This window comes from Camelus ferus, chromosome 14, assembly GCF_009834535.1.
Source record: "Camelus ferus isolate YT-003-E chromosome 14, BCGSAC_Cfer_1.0, whole genome shotgun sequence".
NCBI lineage: Eukaryota > Metazoa > Chordata > Mammalia > Artiodactyla > Camelidae > Camelus > Camelus ferus.
This window is the reverse complement of record NC_045709.1, coordinates 35,386,855-35,405,008: the sequence shown is the minus strand read 5'-3', so window position 1 is coordinate 35,405,008 and position 18,154 is coordinate 35,386,855. Positions and strand designations below refer to the sequence as shown.

At 37.9% G+C, this 18,154-nt stretch overlaps 1 protein-coding gene across 1 annotated transcript in view; it reads left to right on the top strand.

Moving 5' to 3' along the window:
- Nucleotides 1–5,587: 5,587 nt before the first annotated feature.
- The window catches only part of IPO5 (importin 5), a 37,220-nt gene continuing 24,653 nt past the window's right edge, over nucleotides 5,588–18,154 (top strand). Inside the window, exons 1-6 of the mRNA XM_032496747.1 lie at nucleotides 5,588–5,773; nucleotides 11,137–11,217; nucleotides 13,752–13,944; nucleotides 15,644–15,746; nucleotides 16,821–16,917; nucleotides 17,132–17,236. Of these exons, the coding sequence (XP_032352638.1) occupies nucleotides 5,684–5,773; nucleotides 11,137–11,217; nucleotides 13,752–13,944; nucleotides 15,644–15,746; nucleotides 16,821–16,917; nucleotides 17,132–17,236 (669 nt within the window). The 5' untranslated portion in view covers nucleotides 5,588–5,683. The remainder of the gene's footprint in view (nucleotides 5,774–11,136; nucleotides 11,218–13,751; nucleotides 13,945–15,643; nucleotides 15,747–16,820; nucleotides 16,918–17,131; nucleotides 17,237–18,154) is intronic.

The window sequence follows — 18,154 nt, the reverse complement described above, 5'->3', positions numbered from 1 at the left end:
GTAACTGATTTTCACCTGGTGACAAGTCACTTCTTAAATCTAAATGAACAAAGTATGCAGGGCACCTATGATTAGCTAGTTGTTTATTTTATTCTCTAGAAAAGCCCTGTCAGATAGAAATATATAATGTGACCCACAAATGCCAATTACATATGTAAATTTAAAGTTTCTAGTATTCATATACTAAAAAGAAAAAAACAGCCAAATTTATTAATGTAGTTAATAATTATAGCTTGTGAATAATATAAAAATATATTCTCTTTAGTGTGGTATCATTTCTACATGTGACCAATTTAAAATTATTATTAATTTCCTGCTAAGTCTGAAGTTTAGAGTGTATTTTACACTTAAAGGACACCTTAATGCAAACTAGCCACATTTCAAATGATCAGTAGTCACAACGGCTGGTGGCTGCCATGTTGGTCAGTGCAACTGTAGTATTTAAAGCTGAAAATGGCCTTGAAACCCTCTATGATGATTGAATCAAACCTGAAATTTTTTTTTGTTGGCCACAGTTATGCATTGCTGATATATTAGGAGTATAAAAACACAACAGGTAGATGTGCAATCAGAATTAAATTTACAAATTTTGGAGGCTCCAATCTATGTTAGTCATGACAGCTAACGTGTCTTAAGCAATTGCTCTGTGCCAGGCACTATGACAAGTATTTGAAGACGTGGTGAAAGTACTTCTGTTATCCCCTTTTCATAGAAGAGGAAACTGGGCTGAGAAAGGTTAATTAACTTGGGCCAGATCAACAGCATGTCAGTAGTGAAGTCATTATTTGAATGCTCATTCTGGCTGCCTCTGGAGCCTGTGATCCCAGTCTCCAAATTCTCCTGCCTCCCTAAAATGAAGCCAACCATTGAATGCAGACATTCAGCGAATTTCATGTATAAAACTATGAGAGAGAGAGAGAGTGCGCAAAAGAAACTGAGTCCAAATTTCCCCTGCCTGTGTTCAGTTCAGCAATTTGCTGAGGGCCTATTGTGTGCAATGCCCTTTGGGAACGTGATGGTTTCACTTGCGTCTGGTTGGCATGCTCTGACTGTAAGAGACTCCTTCAGAAAGGGGCTTGAACATTTTGATAAAAAGCAGCTGAAGAAATGTGAACATTTTTTTTTTACAGCATTTTTATTTGCAGTAAACAACTTTTTAACAGTTCTTACCTTTTTTGCTGGCTCTTATCTAGGCAACTGATAACATCACTATTGGAAAGAGTTAGAAATCTTATTTATTAGCCAAGTGTCTATTAACTGTTCTTTAATCCATTCCACATACTATTTTATTCTGCATTATTGAAAGACTAATAGAAAATATAGATATATTTTATTCACACACAAATGTGATTACACATCTATATCACATGTAGCTGTAAGAGTAATTACTTGCTTAAGGTCTATTTACTATGTAACCCCCTAAATGCATCTGACTAATAATAGCTGACAATTACCAAGTAACTACTATGCAAACACCATGCTATGCACATTTACAAACATTATCCTAACTTTTACAACACCCCTATGAAGAAGTATTATTCCCATTTTTACAGATGAGAAAACAAATCCAACTTTTTCTCATTGTACCAATGTTACCTATTAATACAAACACCTGTAAATAATACCATCACTTTACACCCATGTACCACTACAGATTATAATACTTTCATTTATATCATCTAAACTCACCCTCATAGTAAGTTGTGATACAGGGAGCTCGTGTGCTTACAACTACCAGGACAAGTAGTTGTGGTTCTTTTGGAGTCCCAGGACAACTTTAAAAAAATTATGGATTGTTCATTTGGGAGAACTTTATTTACATGAAGCACCCAATAAACCAGAAATGACAGACGAGACCAAATTCTACCACAGCTGAGAGAGGCTTTAACAGCTATTTTATAAGCCTAATTTCTCCAGCCACCTCATAATTTCTAGAACATGCCCATCAACATGGAAGTGTTGCAGAAAAATGTGTTACAGCTCAGTGTTACAGCTCAGTTGTGACAGCAACCTGGATCCTGGCAAGAGACCAAGCAGCGCTCAGAGAGTTGGAGAACTCAGGTTTATTATGCCAGCAGGCTCAGAAGAGTTAACACTCCAAGCTCTGGACCCCGTCTGTAGGTTTATACAGGCTGCCAGTTTACATTTTGCAACATCATATGCAAATAAGGTGTAACAAAAGTTGACTAATTAGGAACAAGCTGTGTAGAAATGGATCAATCAGGAGGGAGAGAAATGACCAATCAGAAGTTAGGGAAATGGACCAATCAGGAGTAAGAGAAATAACCAATCAGGAGTGAGCTCCACACAAATGAAGTATGATAAATGGACCAATCAGGAGTGAGGGAAATGGACCAATCAGGAGTGAAAGAAAGAACCAAACAGGAGTGAGCTCAGGGAACCAGTAGAACTTTAGGGGTAAGTTCCACTTTCCTAGAAGTAAGCTGTCTCAGAGGCAAAAAGTGAGATAGAGCCTCTGGGCCAGGGAACCGGATGGTGCTGGTAGGAGAGTAGTGTCCCTGCCTGGGGGTCCTGCTGGTCTTTTTTATGGGGCGTCCCATCTCAGAAGCTCATAAAACAAAAAGCAGTAGCTAGAAAGGATTCTGATCCTCTTCTGATGCTCTTGTTAAGGAACCTTGCCTCCTGTAGTATTATAAAGAGGTCATGACCAGACTGTGCAGTGCTTTCTAACAAACTTCAAATATCCTAAATTAACCTAGATTTCAGGTCCCCATTGAGAGATAGCTGCACTCTTCCATTTTTCCAACCTCACCCATTTTTACAGAGGGTTGTAAATGCCCTGAGCAAATATGCCTCCAGAACTTAATAGAGGTAATGTCAGTTCTAATAAGCTAATAAGAAAGTAATCAGCAGCTGGCTGTTCCCAATTAATCTGCCCAAAGTAATGGCAGCCAATTGGGAGTGAGCAAGACTCAAACGTTTTCTGCCTCTCCATTTCATTTCCAATTATAATTTCATGTTAGAGCTTTCGTGCTTAATAATATCATACCTTAACAAACATTATTATTCCAGTTTATAGGCAAGAAATAGAGCTTTAAAGATATTAAGTGCTCACTCAAATTTGCATAACTAGTAAGAGGCTAAAGACTCAAATCCATTCAACTCAAGTTCAAGGTTCTTTACCTGATACCATCTAATTATCTTCTAGGAAAATCAATCTCTATTCTTGTGGGCTGCCTTTATACAATATCTGAGCTATTTTTCTTACAGGGAGATAACAGTAATAAAACAAGCAGAACTATCTCTTCAATGGGAGAAATGAATTTCTCCCAGTTGGGGATCTCTTTATTCATTACCCTTAAAAATCTCCTCCCTCACTTTTGAGTATTTACAATATTAAAATAAGGAGGGGCTCTCATTCCATATTCTAACAGTTGATATCACCACTAATTCTAACTAAATGTTTTGTTTCTAGTCCGAAATAATTTTATGCTATCTGCCTCATCAAAAACAAGCTTCGTATTTTGGCAAATCTGTAGAATTATGTTGGAATTTCTATTATTTAAGGATTATTCAACAAATACATGTAATCTACAGATTCATTGCCTATAAAAACACACATCACCACAGGTGTTAAAAAGTAACTGGAGAGAAGGAAGACATAGCTCAGTGGTAGAGCGCATGCTTAGCAAGCACAAGGTCTTGGGTTCAATCCCCAGTTCCGCCATGAAAAACAAATTTTAAATAAATAAATAAATAAATAAATAAATAAATAAATAAATAAATAAATAAATAAATAAATAAATAATCACCCCTCACCCAAAATTAATGGACACAAAAAGTAATTGGATATCAGGCCATATCCTAAGCAAGTCTGTAGTCAACTCATCTTACTTCACTGGTAACCTAGTCGTTAAAAACGGTTGTCTTAGTATGTAATTCCTAGAACCTTAATAACTTTGGGTGAGGAAAATAACCTCCTCATAATCCAGACATTGCCCACTGCTGAAAAACAAAAAATATCAAGCAAAAAAAAAAAAAAAGCTACTCCAAATTAACGTATATAATGATCTGTCTTTGAAGAAATAATGTCTCTTAAGAATGACAAATTGTTACATCCAAGAAACGTCAATTCTACAAAGCTAGGTTGGCAGACTTCTTATACAGAACCCTATCACTGTCACAGATAAAACTTTCTAAGGGAGTTTTCTCCACGAATCAATTAGAATCCTTTAACATATCTTGGCTGGCAGTCACAATTTCTTAGGGATCTGAGGACTCAACCCAGAAATTCTGGACACGGTGGCCTGGATTCTAACATAGAGCCAAGGTTTATCATTCATTCAAAAGCAAATGTTTCAAGTAGACTTTCAAAGACCAGAATCTCAACAGAATGGTCAACAGGAAATTAAATTCCCTAAGTTAAATACTGTTGGCGCCCAGAAGTGTAGTAGTCTCTATCACACCTAATGTGGAAAATTCTCACTGGAAATGTACTTTTTTCTTTCTTTTCAAAAATGTATTGTGTTATTTTCTCCACTGTCACCCTTAGCCCAATGCATTGGACACAGTAGTAGCTCAACAGAAGTGACCTTTGATTTGAATACTACTGCTCTCTTTGGCAGCTCCAGCAGTAAAGGCGGATTGGGTGTATTATCTATGCAATAGTGAACTGCAATTGAAACCAGGTCTCTCGGCCTCTAAGTAGCAGTATGAAACAAACACTTATTGAGAGATCAGCCCTAACCAGTGTTTCTTTAGGGAAAAGGGTCTTAACTTCCCCTAACCATTGAAAGAACGGGACCCCAAACCAAGGAATTCAAAGGAATAGTCAAGGATCTTGAGGGTGGGGAGAAGGGGAGGCAAGTGTACTACGTGGACATTTCAGGACGACCGCGATCTTGGGGAGCGGGGGATGGGAGGGTAGCCTGACGGGAGAGCCCAGGGCTGAGCAACCCCTCTTCCGGGCAAGCCCAGGGCATGAGTCACTGGTGAGCGTAGCGGGAGGAAGGGGCGGCCTGAGTCATAGCCCCAGGGGAGGTCGGAGGGTGACAGATGGGTCTGTGGAGCTGGGGGTGGAATTTAAGTAGGAAGTGGATTTTGAAATCCACTCCCTCCCTCTGGGGTTGGGGTCAAGGGGCCCAGGGTCCGAGGGACTGGAGGTGGGGCTGCTCCTCGGGTGGCGGGGAAAGGCTAGCGGGCAGCTGGGGAGACGGCTAGCCAGCCCGCGGCGCCGAAATCTCCCGCGCTCAGGAGCTGGCCCCTCCTCCCCAGCCGGCCCTCACGCCCCTCGCCGCCGCCAGGCCTGCCAGCCGGCTCCTCCCGCCTTCCCCGCGTCTCAGCCGCGGCCCCAGCTGAGCAGCAAAGTCCCCGCCCCGCCCGCGCCAAGCCCGGCGGCCCGCCGCGCGCCGCCAGTGACGGCACTGCAGGGTGCGTGGCCAATCGGCGCGGCCCTCGAGGAGGCTGCCTCAGCCCCGCCCCTCGCGCCCAGGACCAATGGGGTCCCGGCGCCAGCGGCCGCGGCGGGGTGAGGGGTCGCGAGGCCCCGCCCCGTCCTCCCCTTTCCCCTTTGCCCCGCCCTTTCCCGCCCGGCCCCCCAGCCCCGCGCCGCTGCTGGTGCCGGTCCCCGCGCTGGGCCCGCCCCCGCCCCTCCCGCCGGCCCGCCAGCGCGCCTCACGGCTCCTGTCTCCCCTCCCTTCTTCTCTCTCTCACGCCTAGCGCAATGGCGGCGGCCGCGGCGGAGCAGCAACAGTTCTACCTGCTCCTGGGAAACCTGCTCAGCCCCGACAATGTGGTCCGGAAACAGGCAGAGGTAACCGAGCTCGCCGCCCCCAACCCCGCGCCCCGGCCGGTGCGCCGACCCTTCCCCGGACGCCGCCCGATGGGCCTCGGCCGCTCCAACGCGGCCGTGCAGGCCGGGCCGGGCGGGCGGCGGCCGCGCAGCCCACGTGTGAGGCGGCCCGCGGCTCCCGGTGGTGCCCCCAGGCCCTTCTGGCCCTTGCAGCGGCGGCGCCGGGCGCCAGTTACCTCCCCGCTGCCGCTCGCACACACGTGCGGCCGCTGCTGACACGCTGCCCCCGCCCAGATGGGGAAGCCAGGCGGCTGGGAGGGATGTGGGGTGTGGGGCGGGCCCCGGGGCTCCCCGCGCCCCTTTCCCCCTACTGGGAGCCTCCCCCTCCCAGCGGTGGTCACCACCCTGTCCTGCTTTTTGATCCCCCAAACCCTAGTTCGTCACCCCTGTTTCTCTCCTGCCCCCTCTCTAACCACACAGTCTGTCCCTCCCTTCCCCATCCCCTCCTATTGATAATGAGTGTACTGCCATCTCGCCTTCTTTCTACCTATTTCCATTTAGTCCTCTTTCTCAGTCTGGTTCATAACGCCAGAAGCCAGATTTCCCTCCTCCACCCCCAATTTTGTGAAGTTGCTTTTAGGATTTCTTAGCAGCTTGCACCTTACTTTGCTCATGCTTCAGATAAATTTTCTTTGATCTCCAGAGATTTGTGGTCTCATAACATAAATGGGATGTCTTGGGACTTCCGTTGTTTAACTGGGCCAGTGCCATATGTTTAAGCCTTTAATTTCGCTAAATCTAACCTGAACCTCTTTTTAACCACCTCTGGCTCCTGTGGACCTATGGATAAAGTTTCAAGAGACAATATATCAAATGTACCTGCAAGTTCTTTTACCAGCAGTAAGGCACTTGCAGTAAATCTTCAATAGAAGACTGATGTTTTACTAAGTCAGTGTTGAGATGGATTGGAGATACTTCAAGGGAAGGGCAGAAACTTTCCAGTCTCTGTTAAGTACATTATCAGACTCTATCTTCAGACTTGATTATATATGGAGTTCTTTGTGACCACGTGATTGAAGATTTTTGTAAGATTCAGTGAAGGATGTTCAGCCAGATACTTTTACAAAGCAAAAATTTATTTTGTACATAGCTAATGAAATTGAGGGACAAGTCCTCTTCTGAACTCACGAGTTTTATAGTTGACTTGAAAATAACAATGTCATTCATACTTTAAATAGACTGAGGATATGCTGGTTATGCTTAGTGGTCTAAAGATCCATGAAGTAAATACACTGCAAGTTTAGTTCTGTATGAAAAGCACTTTAAACAACTATTAACTTTATCTTAATGAGTTTTGATACATTTATTATACATGTAATACATATTCAAGTATAAATTATATATACACACATTATACATATTCAAGGTAAAAATTCAAAATACAAATAGTTTTTTATCCTGTTTCCCAAAGGTAACCACTTTTAAGTGTCTCATGAATGTTTCTTGCAAATATCTTCACAAGCATGTATGTATATATCGATTTTTACATGAGTAGGCTTATAGTATGCATACAACTGTGCAACTTTCATTTGGTGAAAACTTGTGAGTTTTCACTCAGTGTATTTCACATTGCCACGCAACAGCTATGGATGCGTTTGTTCAATCACCTGTGAATGGACAGCTGAGGTTTTCAGCATCTCACTCCTAAAAACGGTACTGTACATAGGAGAAGGTGTATACCTATCTTTTCAGACTTTGCTAGGTTTATTTGTAGAATACTTAAAAGTAAAATTTGTCCTTAGAAATAATGTGCATTTATTAGTTGCATGAATTTGCACTTCTATCAGTGGGATGTGATGAGCCTATGAAAACATTTTAACGCTTTCTGCTAACTCTAGAGGTAGTTTTTCAACAAAATAAGTTCTTAATCCCAACCCATAATAGAAATTTCCCTGTGTTACAAAGCAGAACAGCATTGTAATTAGTAAGCTAGTTTAATTCTCCCTCTTCCCTCCAGTTGCTTAAGTCTCTATTGTCAAGCCTAGTGGGGAATCTCTCTTCTATTGAACTAAATACCAATGTCTGGTTCAGCTTGAATTCCAGTTGGTGCCTGTTGTAAATCTTTTATCACTCCCATCACTTTGGGGATAGTTAGCAGCATTCAGCACATTTTCTCATAAAGAACAATTGAAAGTAAATACTGTTATTCTCTTAGTCTCTTTATTCTTAGTGAAAACATCCAGATAGTATATTTTTACTGTCATTGTATATCCTGGTACTATATTAATATGTAAAGTAAGTAGTATAATATAGAATTTTCTTAATTTCACAGAAAAAAAGGTAAATGTTTGAGAGGAAGCTTCCTGGCATCATATCATGTAACATTAAACTGGTCTGTAAATCGAGCTTCTTAGGAAGGCAAAATATTTGAAAAAGAAATGACTGTCCATAGCAATACCTTAATACTACCTTTTTCTTTTCTTGTCTTTTGTCAGTAAACTAAATAAAATTGAGTATCAGTCTGATATATCAAGTACAGAAATTTTTTTTGAACTAAAGAATTGGCAAGAGCTGAGTAAATATCTTTGTAATTTACTCAGTCAAAGTAAAAATACTTAGTTGACACATAAATACCAAACTGTTGACTAAGATGACTTGTTTTATATTCAAATTTGTAATCAAGTACAGTAAACTTATTGTTACATGTTGAAATCATTGAGTGGCTTCAAAACTAAAAAGTTTTAAAGCTTTTTCCATTGTATAAACCGTTTGAAAGGTTTTATATTTTATTTCTATTAAATCTTAAGGGATTTTTCTATTTATAATCTTTCTGGTATTTGAAGAAATGATTGAAATACCCCTAAGTTTCAAAATTCAATTCAATTGACATGAATAAACAGTTGAATTAATGACTGACCCGTATTCCAAAGTTGAAGGTCCATGGCATTCATGACTAGACATTTCTATATGACATAAGCTTGAGTAGGTCACTAATCTTATGCATGGATTTTTATATTCTCAGTGTTTTCCATTGACTTTCGTTCCTCATTGATTCTAAACAGCACTTCATTAATGAGATTAAATTGAAGGAAGTCAACATATTAAAAAGTTTGCCTGATTTTTGAGGAACCAGGGTTTTTCCTCCTAGGTAAAAGTTGTTTTTCCCTTTTACATTACATTGTATGGTGGAATCAAAGGGAATTGAACTTTAATTTGCAGGGACACTGGTCACATTGATTGAACCTGCCTGGGCTAGTGCTGGGAGTATTCTGAGAAAAATTCTTTGTATTTGCTGTGCTCTAATGTGCTAGGTGTTTGGAATACAAGGAGGAAGAGATACCATCTTTGTCTTTGTGGAACTCAGTCTATTTAGGCTAAGAAAAAGTTATTCTTTTCATTTTATGGCTGTGTTCTTTTCACCAAACTTTATACTTGACCAGTGTCGTGGTATAAAGGTAATACTAGATCCGGATTGCTACCCTGAAACATATCAAATGGGGAGAACCCTCTCTCAGGAGTCAGATGTCATACTAAACTCTCCTTCCATTGACTTAGAATATGTTACAGAATAAAGTTTAATATTTAACTTACTGTTTGTAACAGGTTTTCTGAGAGTAGTATCCTAGTGAAGGATTTTTTCACAAAACAATTTAGACCGCTGGAAATTCAAGTGTTAAACATTTATAGCATCTACAAGGCATTAAGGGCATTTTTATTGTACTGCGAGAGGCTTTGTTTAAATGAAAAAACTATACTGGTTTTTGAGTTGCTTTGATAAAGATTAAGTGAAAAATCTCAAGGTACATATCCAATTTTGCAATCATCTTGTGAATATCTTTACATAAATTATCTCATTTCTGGATAAATAAATTCAGACCATCTTCTCTCCTTAGCTGTGAATACTTTTCGTCACAGTTTTCAGCAGTGTTGTGTTCTTAGGTGCTTATGTATTAGAGAGGAACTTGAGGTTGTCAGAGGATTTTGAGTTCTCTTTTCCCCAGAAGGTGTTCTTCCCCAGACTGAGGTATGTTTGAGAAGTTTGAAAACGGTGTAACACTGCGTAAATAGAACTGGTTGTTTAGTGGAGTCAGCCCTGAGAGGTGAGACCTGGAGAGAGCATGCCATCCTAGGGAGATTTGGGGTACCAGTTGACCCCAGAAGACTAGAGTTCTTTCTACTGTTTATTGTCTATGACCTTGAGCAAGTTATTTAACTCCAGGGCCTTTATTTCCTTATCTAACAGTATGTCAAGGGGTATCACAGAGCCCTGTATGAATGGGATGTTCTTGAGGAGAAGCCCAACTTTCCCTCCCTTTGTCCTCATCACTTCTGTCCAGAGAGAAACCAGGTAGACTGTAGGGAATTGTAGCTGTTAAAGAGTGGACAAACTCTTTGAATTTAAGGTTGCTAAGAAATTAACATGTTATCTACAGTGTATCCTTAAAGTGGATAGATGAGAATAGACTGTTTATTAAGAGGCCCCTGTGGATGGGAAACAGTTCCAAAGGTACTTAAAATAATGATTTATTTTCCACATTAGAAGACTGCCATTCAAAATTGTATGCATGAACATGAATTTATACTTCTCTTCAATTTACTTTTGCAGACATCATGTACCTAGGTCCTGTTTTTTTATCCACTCTGACAATCTGCCTTTTAATTGGTGTCAATTTTTTATTGTTAACCAGTTTGCGTTCATTTTACATTATTAATGGAGAAGGAAAGAAGTGTCCTGAGTCACAAAACCTAGATTTCTAGATCTATTAAAGTGATATTTAAAAATGGTATTAAGTTTCCTGGCCAACTTTATCACGACCATATTCATTTATAATGTGGTTTTAGTATAATCCTTGCTTGAAAGAAGATGTAGCATAAAGAAGTTGAACACTTGCCGTTTCTCTGACTTGCTCCATTTGAGGATATTTCTCCAGCAGTTGTAAGTAGTAATTTAAACCAGTTCTACATCCTCTGGTCTAAAAACTGTTGACAAGATAAGCAGTTTTCCATGATGTAAGGGGATATTGAGTGAGCACTTATTTTGCAGCATGGTGGCTCAAGTCACCTTGAGTAAGTTTTTCACTCTCTTATGCCTTGAGTTTTACTAATCAGAGGAGTCTAAGTTGAGAAAACATACATATACATCAGAAAAATCTATCTAAGGGGTAAAGGTGGACGAGAACTTGATAAGTAACTTCTTCGGCATCCTCTCTTTCCTGACCTATCCAAAGTGTGTTCTCTGTCACAGGAGAAAACCTTCACACCAGCCCTGGATCCTGTGATGACTCACGTGTGGATCTTTCCAGCTCTTCCTTTCAGCTCTTTTTCATGGTATTATGACGATTTCTGACATTATATTCTAACCTTTAATGTTCCTTTTCGTGTAGGAAACCTATGAGAATATCCCAGGCCAGTCAAAGATCACGTTCCTCTTACAAGCCATCAGAAATACAACAGCTGCTGAGGAGGTACTACTCTCGTGCTTGAGATTATGACAGTCTTACTAAGATGGTGGTCAGAGTGGGTAATGAGAACTGCTGTATACCGCATAGACATTGCCAGAACTTTGAACTTATTTCTTTGCCAACAGTTCTTTGGAGATACCATTTTTTTTGAAGTACTCTGTCAAAGAATGAGAGTTGTTGGGTTTTTTTTAACTTTTTCTTTTTTTTTTTAATGGAGGTACTGGGGATTAAACCCAGGACCTCATGCAAGCTCAGCACACACTCTACCACTGAGCTGTTAACACCTGCCTTCTGCCCCAGCTCCACAAATTTCTTTTTTTCCATGTAAGGTGATGTATCCAAAATATTTTTTAAATAAATGATTTTTAAATAATTACATAAAATTATTAAATTTAAGTGATATCTGTAACTAAAATTTTTTTTCCTTTTAACAGTTCATTCTGAAGGAGGAAATTTAATTCATTCATTGTTTTAGTGTGTTGCCAAGTGATTCTGAAAAGATACTTTTTGTCTTTAAAATTTTTATGCTTATAGCTATCTAGTTGGTGAAGAATATGTGCAAAAGATGTATAAGGACAAAGACACGCTTTGTTAGAGTTCTTTAAAAATCATAGTTTGGGGGAGGGATAAATTGGAGGTTTGGGATTTGTAGGTGCTAACTACTATATATAAAATAGATAAACAAGGCCCTACTGTATAGCACAGGAAACTGTATTCAATACTTTAGCATGACCTATAATGAAAAAGAATTTGAGAAGGAATATATATATATATATATAACAATCACTATGCTGTATACCAGAAATTAACACAACATTGTAAATCGACTATACCTCAATTTTTTAAAAATCATGGTTGTTAGCAGATGACCTACTTGCTGTACTAGATTCAAATTCATAGTCTGTTACTGCTTTTCTGTGCATTTAGCAACTAAGTTTATCTTCTTGGAAAGTAATATCCTTATATATGTTTTACGATAAGTGCATTTCCTCTGGTTTGGAAAAGATGTCACAATAACCCAAGTTTAGAAAACTTACTCACCTATGAAACATTGCATTTAGAATTTGGTGAACTATATGTAAAATACTTACATTAACACGTGATGAAACTGAAGTCATGCTAACCTTGTACATGGTATTACACCTGACTTCTTGTAGTCATTCAGTTTAAATTAAATTGGCAATTTAGTGTTCTCTGATAACACTTAGAAAACACTATAAAAACACCCCAGTTCTTTAAAGCGGAACAAAAGGCATTTTTTTTTCACCTTTGTGATATACTTTTCCTTTAACTCAAAATAAATGATAAATATGGAAAACAAACATAGAAGGAAAGTTGTCTCTAAAAATAGCTGGCTGTTCTAATCCTTGAAGATTGATGCATGTTAGCTGCAAACAAATCTTAAAACCAAGAGTAAAAGTATTGAATTTTATTTTTAAAAACCTGTATTAAACCCTATTTAAATCTTGCTTTGAGTTAGGAATTGGGTGATTATGAATAGCCTCAGCATCTTGGTTGTGGCTTCATAGTTCAGTGTATGTGTGAGAAAAATTGTACAAATTTTAACCACAATTGGGATTTTAACACCTTTGAATCCTTTCTTGAGCATACATTAACTTTTCTTTAAAGTTTGTTGTCTGTCAGAAGTGATTCAGATAAAAAAAGTTTTCTCAGAAGTAAATGGAGGGAAAAGATGGCAAATTTTATTTGTATAGCTTAACTTATTTTGTTGTTGGCCATAGTCCCAAACTAATTGTGATCAAGAGTACATGCAGTCCAGAAAAAAAGAATGTGAAAAATTGGGTTTAGTATTTTCAATGGCTCATTGACTTAATAGGATAAAATTTTAGAATGGCATTTGTCTCAGCTTTTCTTTTGGTAATCTGAAGGAATATTATACAGAAAATGCCAAATTTAAATACATTTTACATATTTGAAAATGGGATATATACACACAGAGATCAGTTAGTAGTTTTTAGGTATTGGGAACTTGTAGTGATCGTTTGCATGAATGAAGTGTAAAGATAAATGGATGTGATAGCATATTATCCAAGAGGTTAATGAAAGGGTGATGCTATATAGTAAGACAGACCAGGCTGGGAGCATAAGATTGGGTAGGAAAGGCACTTCATCTACTGGAATGAGAGCCAGATAGAGAAGGAAGAAAAGAGCATTGTAGAGTTCATGATTTATATTAAGATTTATTTTTCTCCAAAGAATATGTTTAAAATAGGAATTAAAGACAGGTTTATCATTGCTAAGGTACATCTTTGTATTCGAGATCTAATATGTTGAGGGCTTTTCCTCAGCTATAAACAGAAATAGCCTTTGTGTGGCATTTTCTGTACAACAGACCAACGTGATTGGAAAGAGTTTTATGTATTTTACCTTTTTTTTTTTAAACCCTAACAAAGTGCTTTTGAAATGAATTGTAAAAATAGAATGTTGAAATACATCAATGGCAGAGTGAATGTAGTTTGTTGGAAATTTTTTCTCCAGTAAGACACCAAGTTATTAACAGTCTTATCTATTTATAGGCTAGACAAATGGCTGCCGTTCTCCTAAGACGTCTTTTGTCCTCTGCATTTGATGAAGTCTATCCAACTCTTCCTTCTGATGTTCAGACTGCCATCAAGAGTGAGCTACTAATGATTATTCAAATGGAAACACAGTCTAGCATGAGGAAAAAAATCTGTGATATCGCTGCAGAGCTGGCCAGGAATTTAATAGGTATGGATGCAAATGCATTTGTCATTGTGTTACAGAAGAAAATGAGTATACGTATCTGGTTTTTTTAAGTGAAATCTTGGAAGAAGACTCACAAGTACTTGGGTACCATTCATTCTGTTGCAAAACCAGAGTGATTATGAATTCTGCATTTAAAGCCAAAGTTGACAGATTGTTGTGAAATGTAGATATGATACTTACCTATTGATCTTCAAAACATCCCTGTGGAGAAGTAATTTTCTATTTTACTTGAAAACTGTCAGTTTTATTTTCCCCTTAATCTGTAAAGTTTTGAAAGCATGGTCTAAATTATAAACTTGCTGATAGAAGTAGACATCAGTGGACTGCAGGTGCTTTTTGGCTGTTATATTTGTGTGTTTATAAATTAAGCACGTATGCTTATCATACTATATACATTATTAAATACCCAAAAATATTTTTAAAGGATAAGGCAAATGAAAACATTTAAAAATGTGTTTTATCAACAGCTGAAATTCTTTTTGGTCACACTAAAAATAATATAGTTGGCTATACTTTGTTTTTTTTTTTTTCACAGATTCATACATGTGGTTTTAAACTTGGTTCATTTAGGTGGCATTATAAGGTTGAAAGAATACTTCTCTAAGATAAGGCTAAATGGAGGAATACTGTTGGTTGCATATTAGTAAATTATGACACTAATGTTTTAATCTCAGCTACCAGTAATGCAGGTGTTCTTGTTCAATTCACCTTACTGATACATCCAATTCTTAAAAATTAATAGGAAATATGTTAAATTTTTATATTTTAAATAAGTTCAAAACCCACAGAAACTTGAATTTTTTAAATAGCATGGAAAGTTCTATTTTCAAGTTTTTTAAGTGTGCAGATAGGAATTTTTATAGATTATATCATTCCTAACTCAAAATAACTTAATAATGGCAACTTTTCCAAAATATTTCCAAGTGCTCTCTCCATAAATTTTTTTTAAGCAGCTATTTTATCCCCTCTTAAAGCATCATCCTTAGGTTGAAGGGACAAATTAGGGCATTTTTTTCCTAATGTCAGCACACTTATCATTTCAGAGAAGTTGAGCAAATATGAGGGAAATTTTTTTTTAATGCGAACATCTGTAATATCTATAATTCTTAAGTTCTGATGGTATAACCAGTGTGTCTGTTAACTGGTACGGTGGATTTTTGTGGTTGTTCATTTTTGTTATGCAAAGTATTAGAAAAATTCTGTTTTAAAATCTTGTTAAACACCTTGATAACGTTCTCTAGCACTTAAAACTGCAGACTGTGAGCACTGCTACAGGGCTCCCATTCTCTAGTTTACAAGTAATAATTTGGTTCAAGACTTGTTTTTAAATATTAGCTTTGCTTATTTTTTAAACTCCTTAATTAACAATAGTATGTATGAAAGAGTCAGGCAGTCAGATAGTCAGTGTGTTGCCTTTTCTCCAAACCCCACTCCTTAGAAGTAGCCACCACTATTATCTGTGCTTATGTAACCCAGGTACCCACAATTGCTTTTTACTAGATTATAATACCATAGTATGGTTAAAGGTCCTAATTCTGTTGGAGTTTTTGTAAAAACATAGAGCAAGGGACACTTTCTACAGCCAAATATTTTGAATGAGGTTTATGAAATGGAAGGAGCCACCCTTAATACTTTGAAATTTTGATTGACACACTTTATGCCTGAATTTCTTTACTTTTAGATGAGGATGGCAACAACCAATGGCCTGAAGGTTTGAAGTTCCTTTTTGATTCTGTCAGCTCTCAAAATATGGGACTGCGGGAAGCTGCCCTTCATATTTTCTGGTATATACATAGATCTAATTTTTTTGGAAAAATTTAATATTATGAATGCCCAAAGCACATTTTAATTAATTGTTTTAGTCTAGCTTAACGTTTTAGACTTAATGCCTTTAGATGAGCTTTGTATTTGTATTGGAAGCAAAATTGAAAAGAACAAAGCTTTTCATTTTACATTATGAACAAGGATTCTCTGAAGTTTTCTTTCCTTTTGTCTTTTATGATTCTGAAAACATTTCTGGGATAGTTTCGTCTCCTTTAGGAGATTGACATAGTACCAAATGTAGCTTTCAGACAACTGCTTTAGTAATGACATCTGGAAGAAGAGAAAGAAAATGCTGGTGAATCCCTACTGTTCTCTGGGTCTTCTGTGACCAAGCTTTATGAAAACATAATATTTTAATAAACTCAGAATGCTCTAAAGTTAGGATGAAATGATTTCTGCATTAAAGAAATTGGGGGCTCACTGTATTGTTCAGTTTTACTGCATTTAAAATAATATACAGTTGGATTTATAACTTTTCAACATCATATACTTTTTTTTAAATGAGATATACCTTGAACATCAAAAGAAGACAAGGGTAGATATCACGCCATTTTCGACTTTAGTTGTCAGATGTATCTTGTTTATATTGATAGCCCAAATTGGAAAATTAATTAAAAGTATTCAGTTTAATTGTTTCCAAATTTAAAGTAGAGCAGAACTTGGACTACTTGGATTACCAAGATTGGGAGCAAATTGTGAACGTGGTTATTACAGTTACCACCTGAAACCCTGTGGTGACTCTCGTTCCATCCTGTACCTCAGGTCAGCTCCCCACGGAAACAGAGAGAAGGATAAAGCTGAGGGCTGGGATGGGTGGGCACCTGGGTAACCTCTAGTCTCAGGTGGATCCTCTCCACTATGTTTCTGTTCACTTGACCCCAAAAGAGGATTGCTTGAACGATGGGTAGATGATATTCAGTCTTAAGGATTAATGTACACTTTTGAGTCAGGTGGACGTTTAATTAGATGTTCTAGCTGACACCTTGGTAAGGTATAACGTAGTTTTTAAAGGATGCTTCGGATCATTTTTTTAGGAACTTTCCTGGAATTTTTGGGAATCAACAGCAGCACTATTTAGACGTCATCAAACGGATGTTAGTTCAGTGTATGCAAGATCAGGAGCATCCATCGGTAAATAATTTCAACTCCATTAATTTAACACCTGATTTAATATAGCATCTAACTTGTGGAGAGAAATCTATGTATTTGGAGATTGTCTTTACTTTTATACTTTAAAATATAAATACTAATTTTGCTGATAAAGAAAAATTTCATCTTAAGTAAAAAAACTTGAACTTGAATCCATCAAAAATTTCTCATGTTAGGCATTTTTACTCTATTTTAGATCAGGACATTATCTGCTAGAGCTACTGCTGCATTTATACTTGCAAACGAGCATAATGTTGCTCTGTTCAAACATTTTGCAGACTTGTTACCTGGATTCTTACAGGTAAGAAAACAGTTCAAACTGGGTGATATAATTATATCCTTGTTGGTTTTCTGTTGCTTAAATTCTCATCATAGTTTTGTAATGCATCCATTTATTCAGTAAATATTTGTTGGCTACTGTGTGCTGGCTGGGTATTGAGCAGTGATCAAAACATGCAAATCTGTCCCCACTGAGCTTACATCTTTTGCCTTCGGTAGACCTTCATTCTCAGTTTCAAGTTTCTTCTGTAAGGCAAATGATATAAGGAATTTATGCTTATTATTGAATATATAATCACATAGGTTATTTCTGTTAAAACAACCAAAGAGCCTGTGAAATATAAAGCCCATTCTACATAAGGAGAAACTAGGGAGGAGAGAATAAGAAACTTGCCCAAGGTCACAGTGTTGGTAAGTGGTGGAATCAAGTGTGGTTCAAGCCCAAATTGGACTGCAGTCCTTACTCTTAAATACAGGGCTTGTAACAGTTTGTATTATAAAGCTGATGGTTAATTAATATTATTGGATCCCAAGGATAAGTTATTTTAAGAACACCTTCTGCCTCAATCAGAATGTAAAATAAGCTTGAATGAGTTAGAGCAGTTATTCTCAACCTTGTCAGACCTCAAACCCCCTTTTAGAACAAGTATTTTATAACTTTCCATTACTCTATCTTAAAATGAAATTCATAGGTAACAACTCTTGTACAGGCACACGTTTTAAAAATATCAATATATGGCCCTAAGGTAATAGAAAGAAGAGATAGAAAGTAAGGTCTGATAAAGTGGCATGCTTTTCCATGTGTCAACGCTGTGGCCTTACTGCAACAAAAACATAGTAGCCTGGATGGTTCTAAGTGATGTATGTGAATGTGATAGCTAAAATTGTGGACTGATACAGAGGTATCATTAACAATGCGGACACCATGATTTCTGTTACT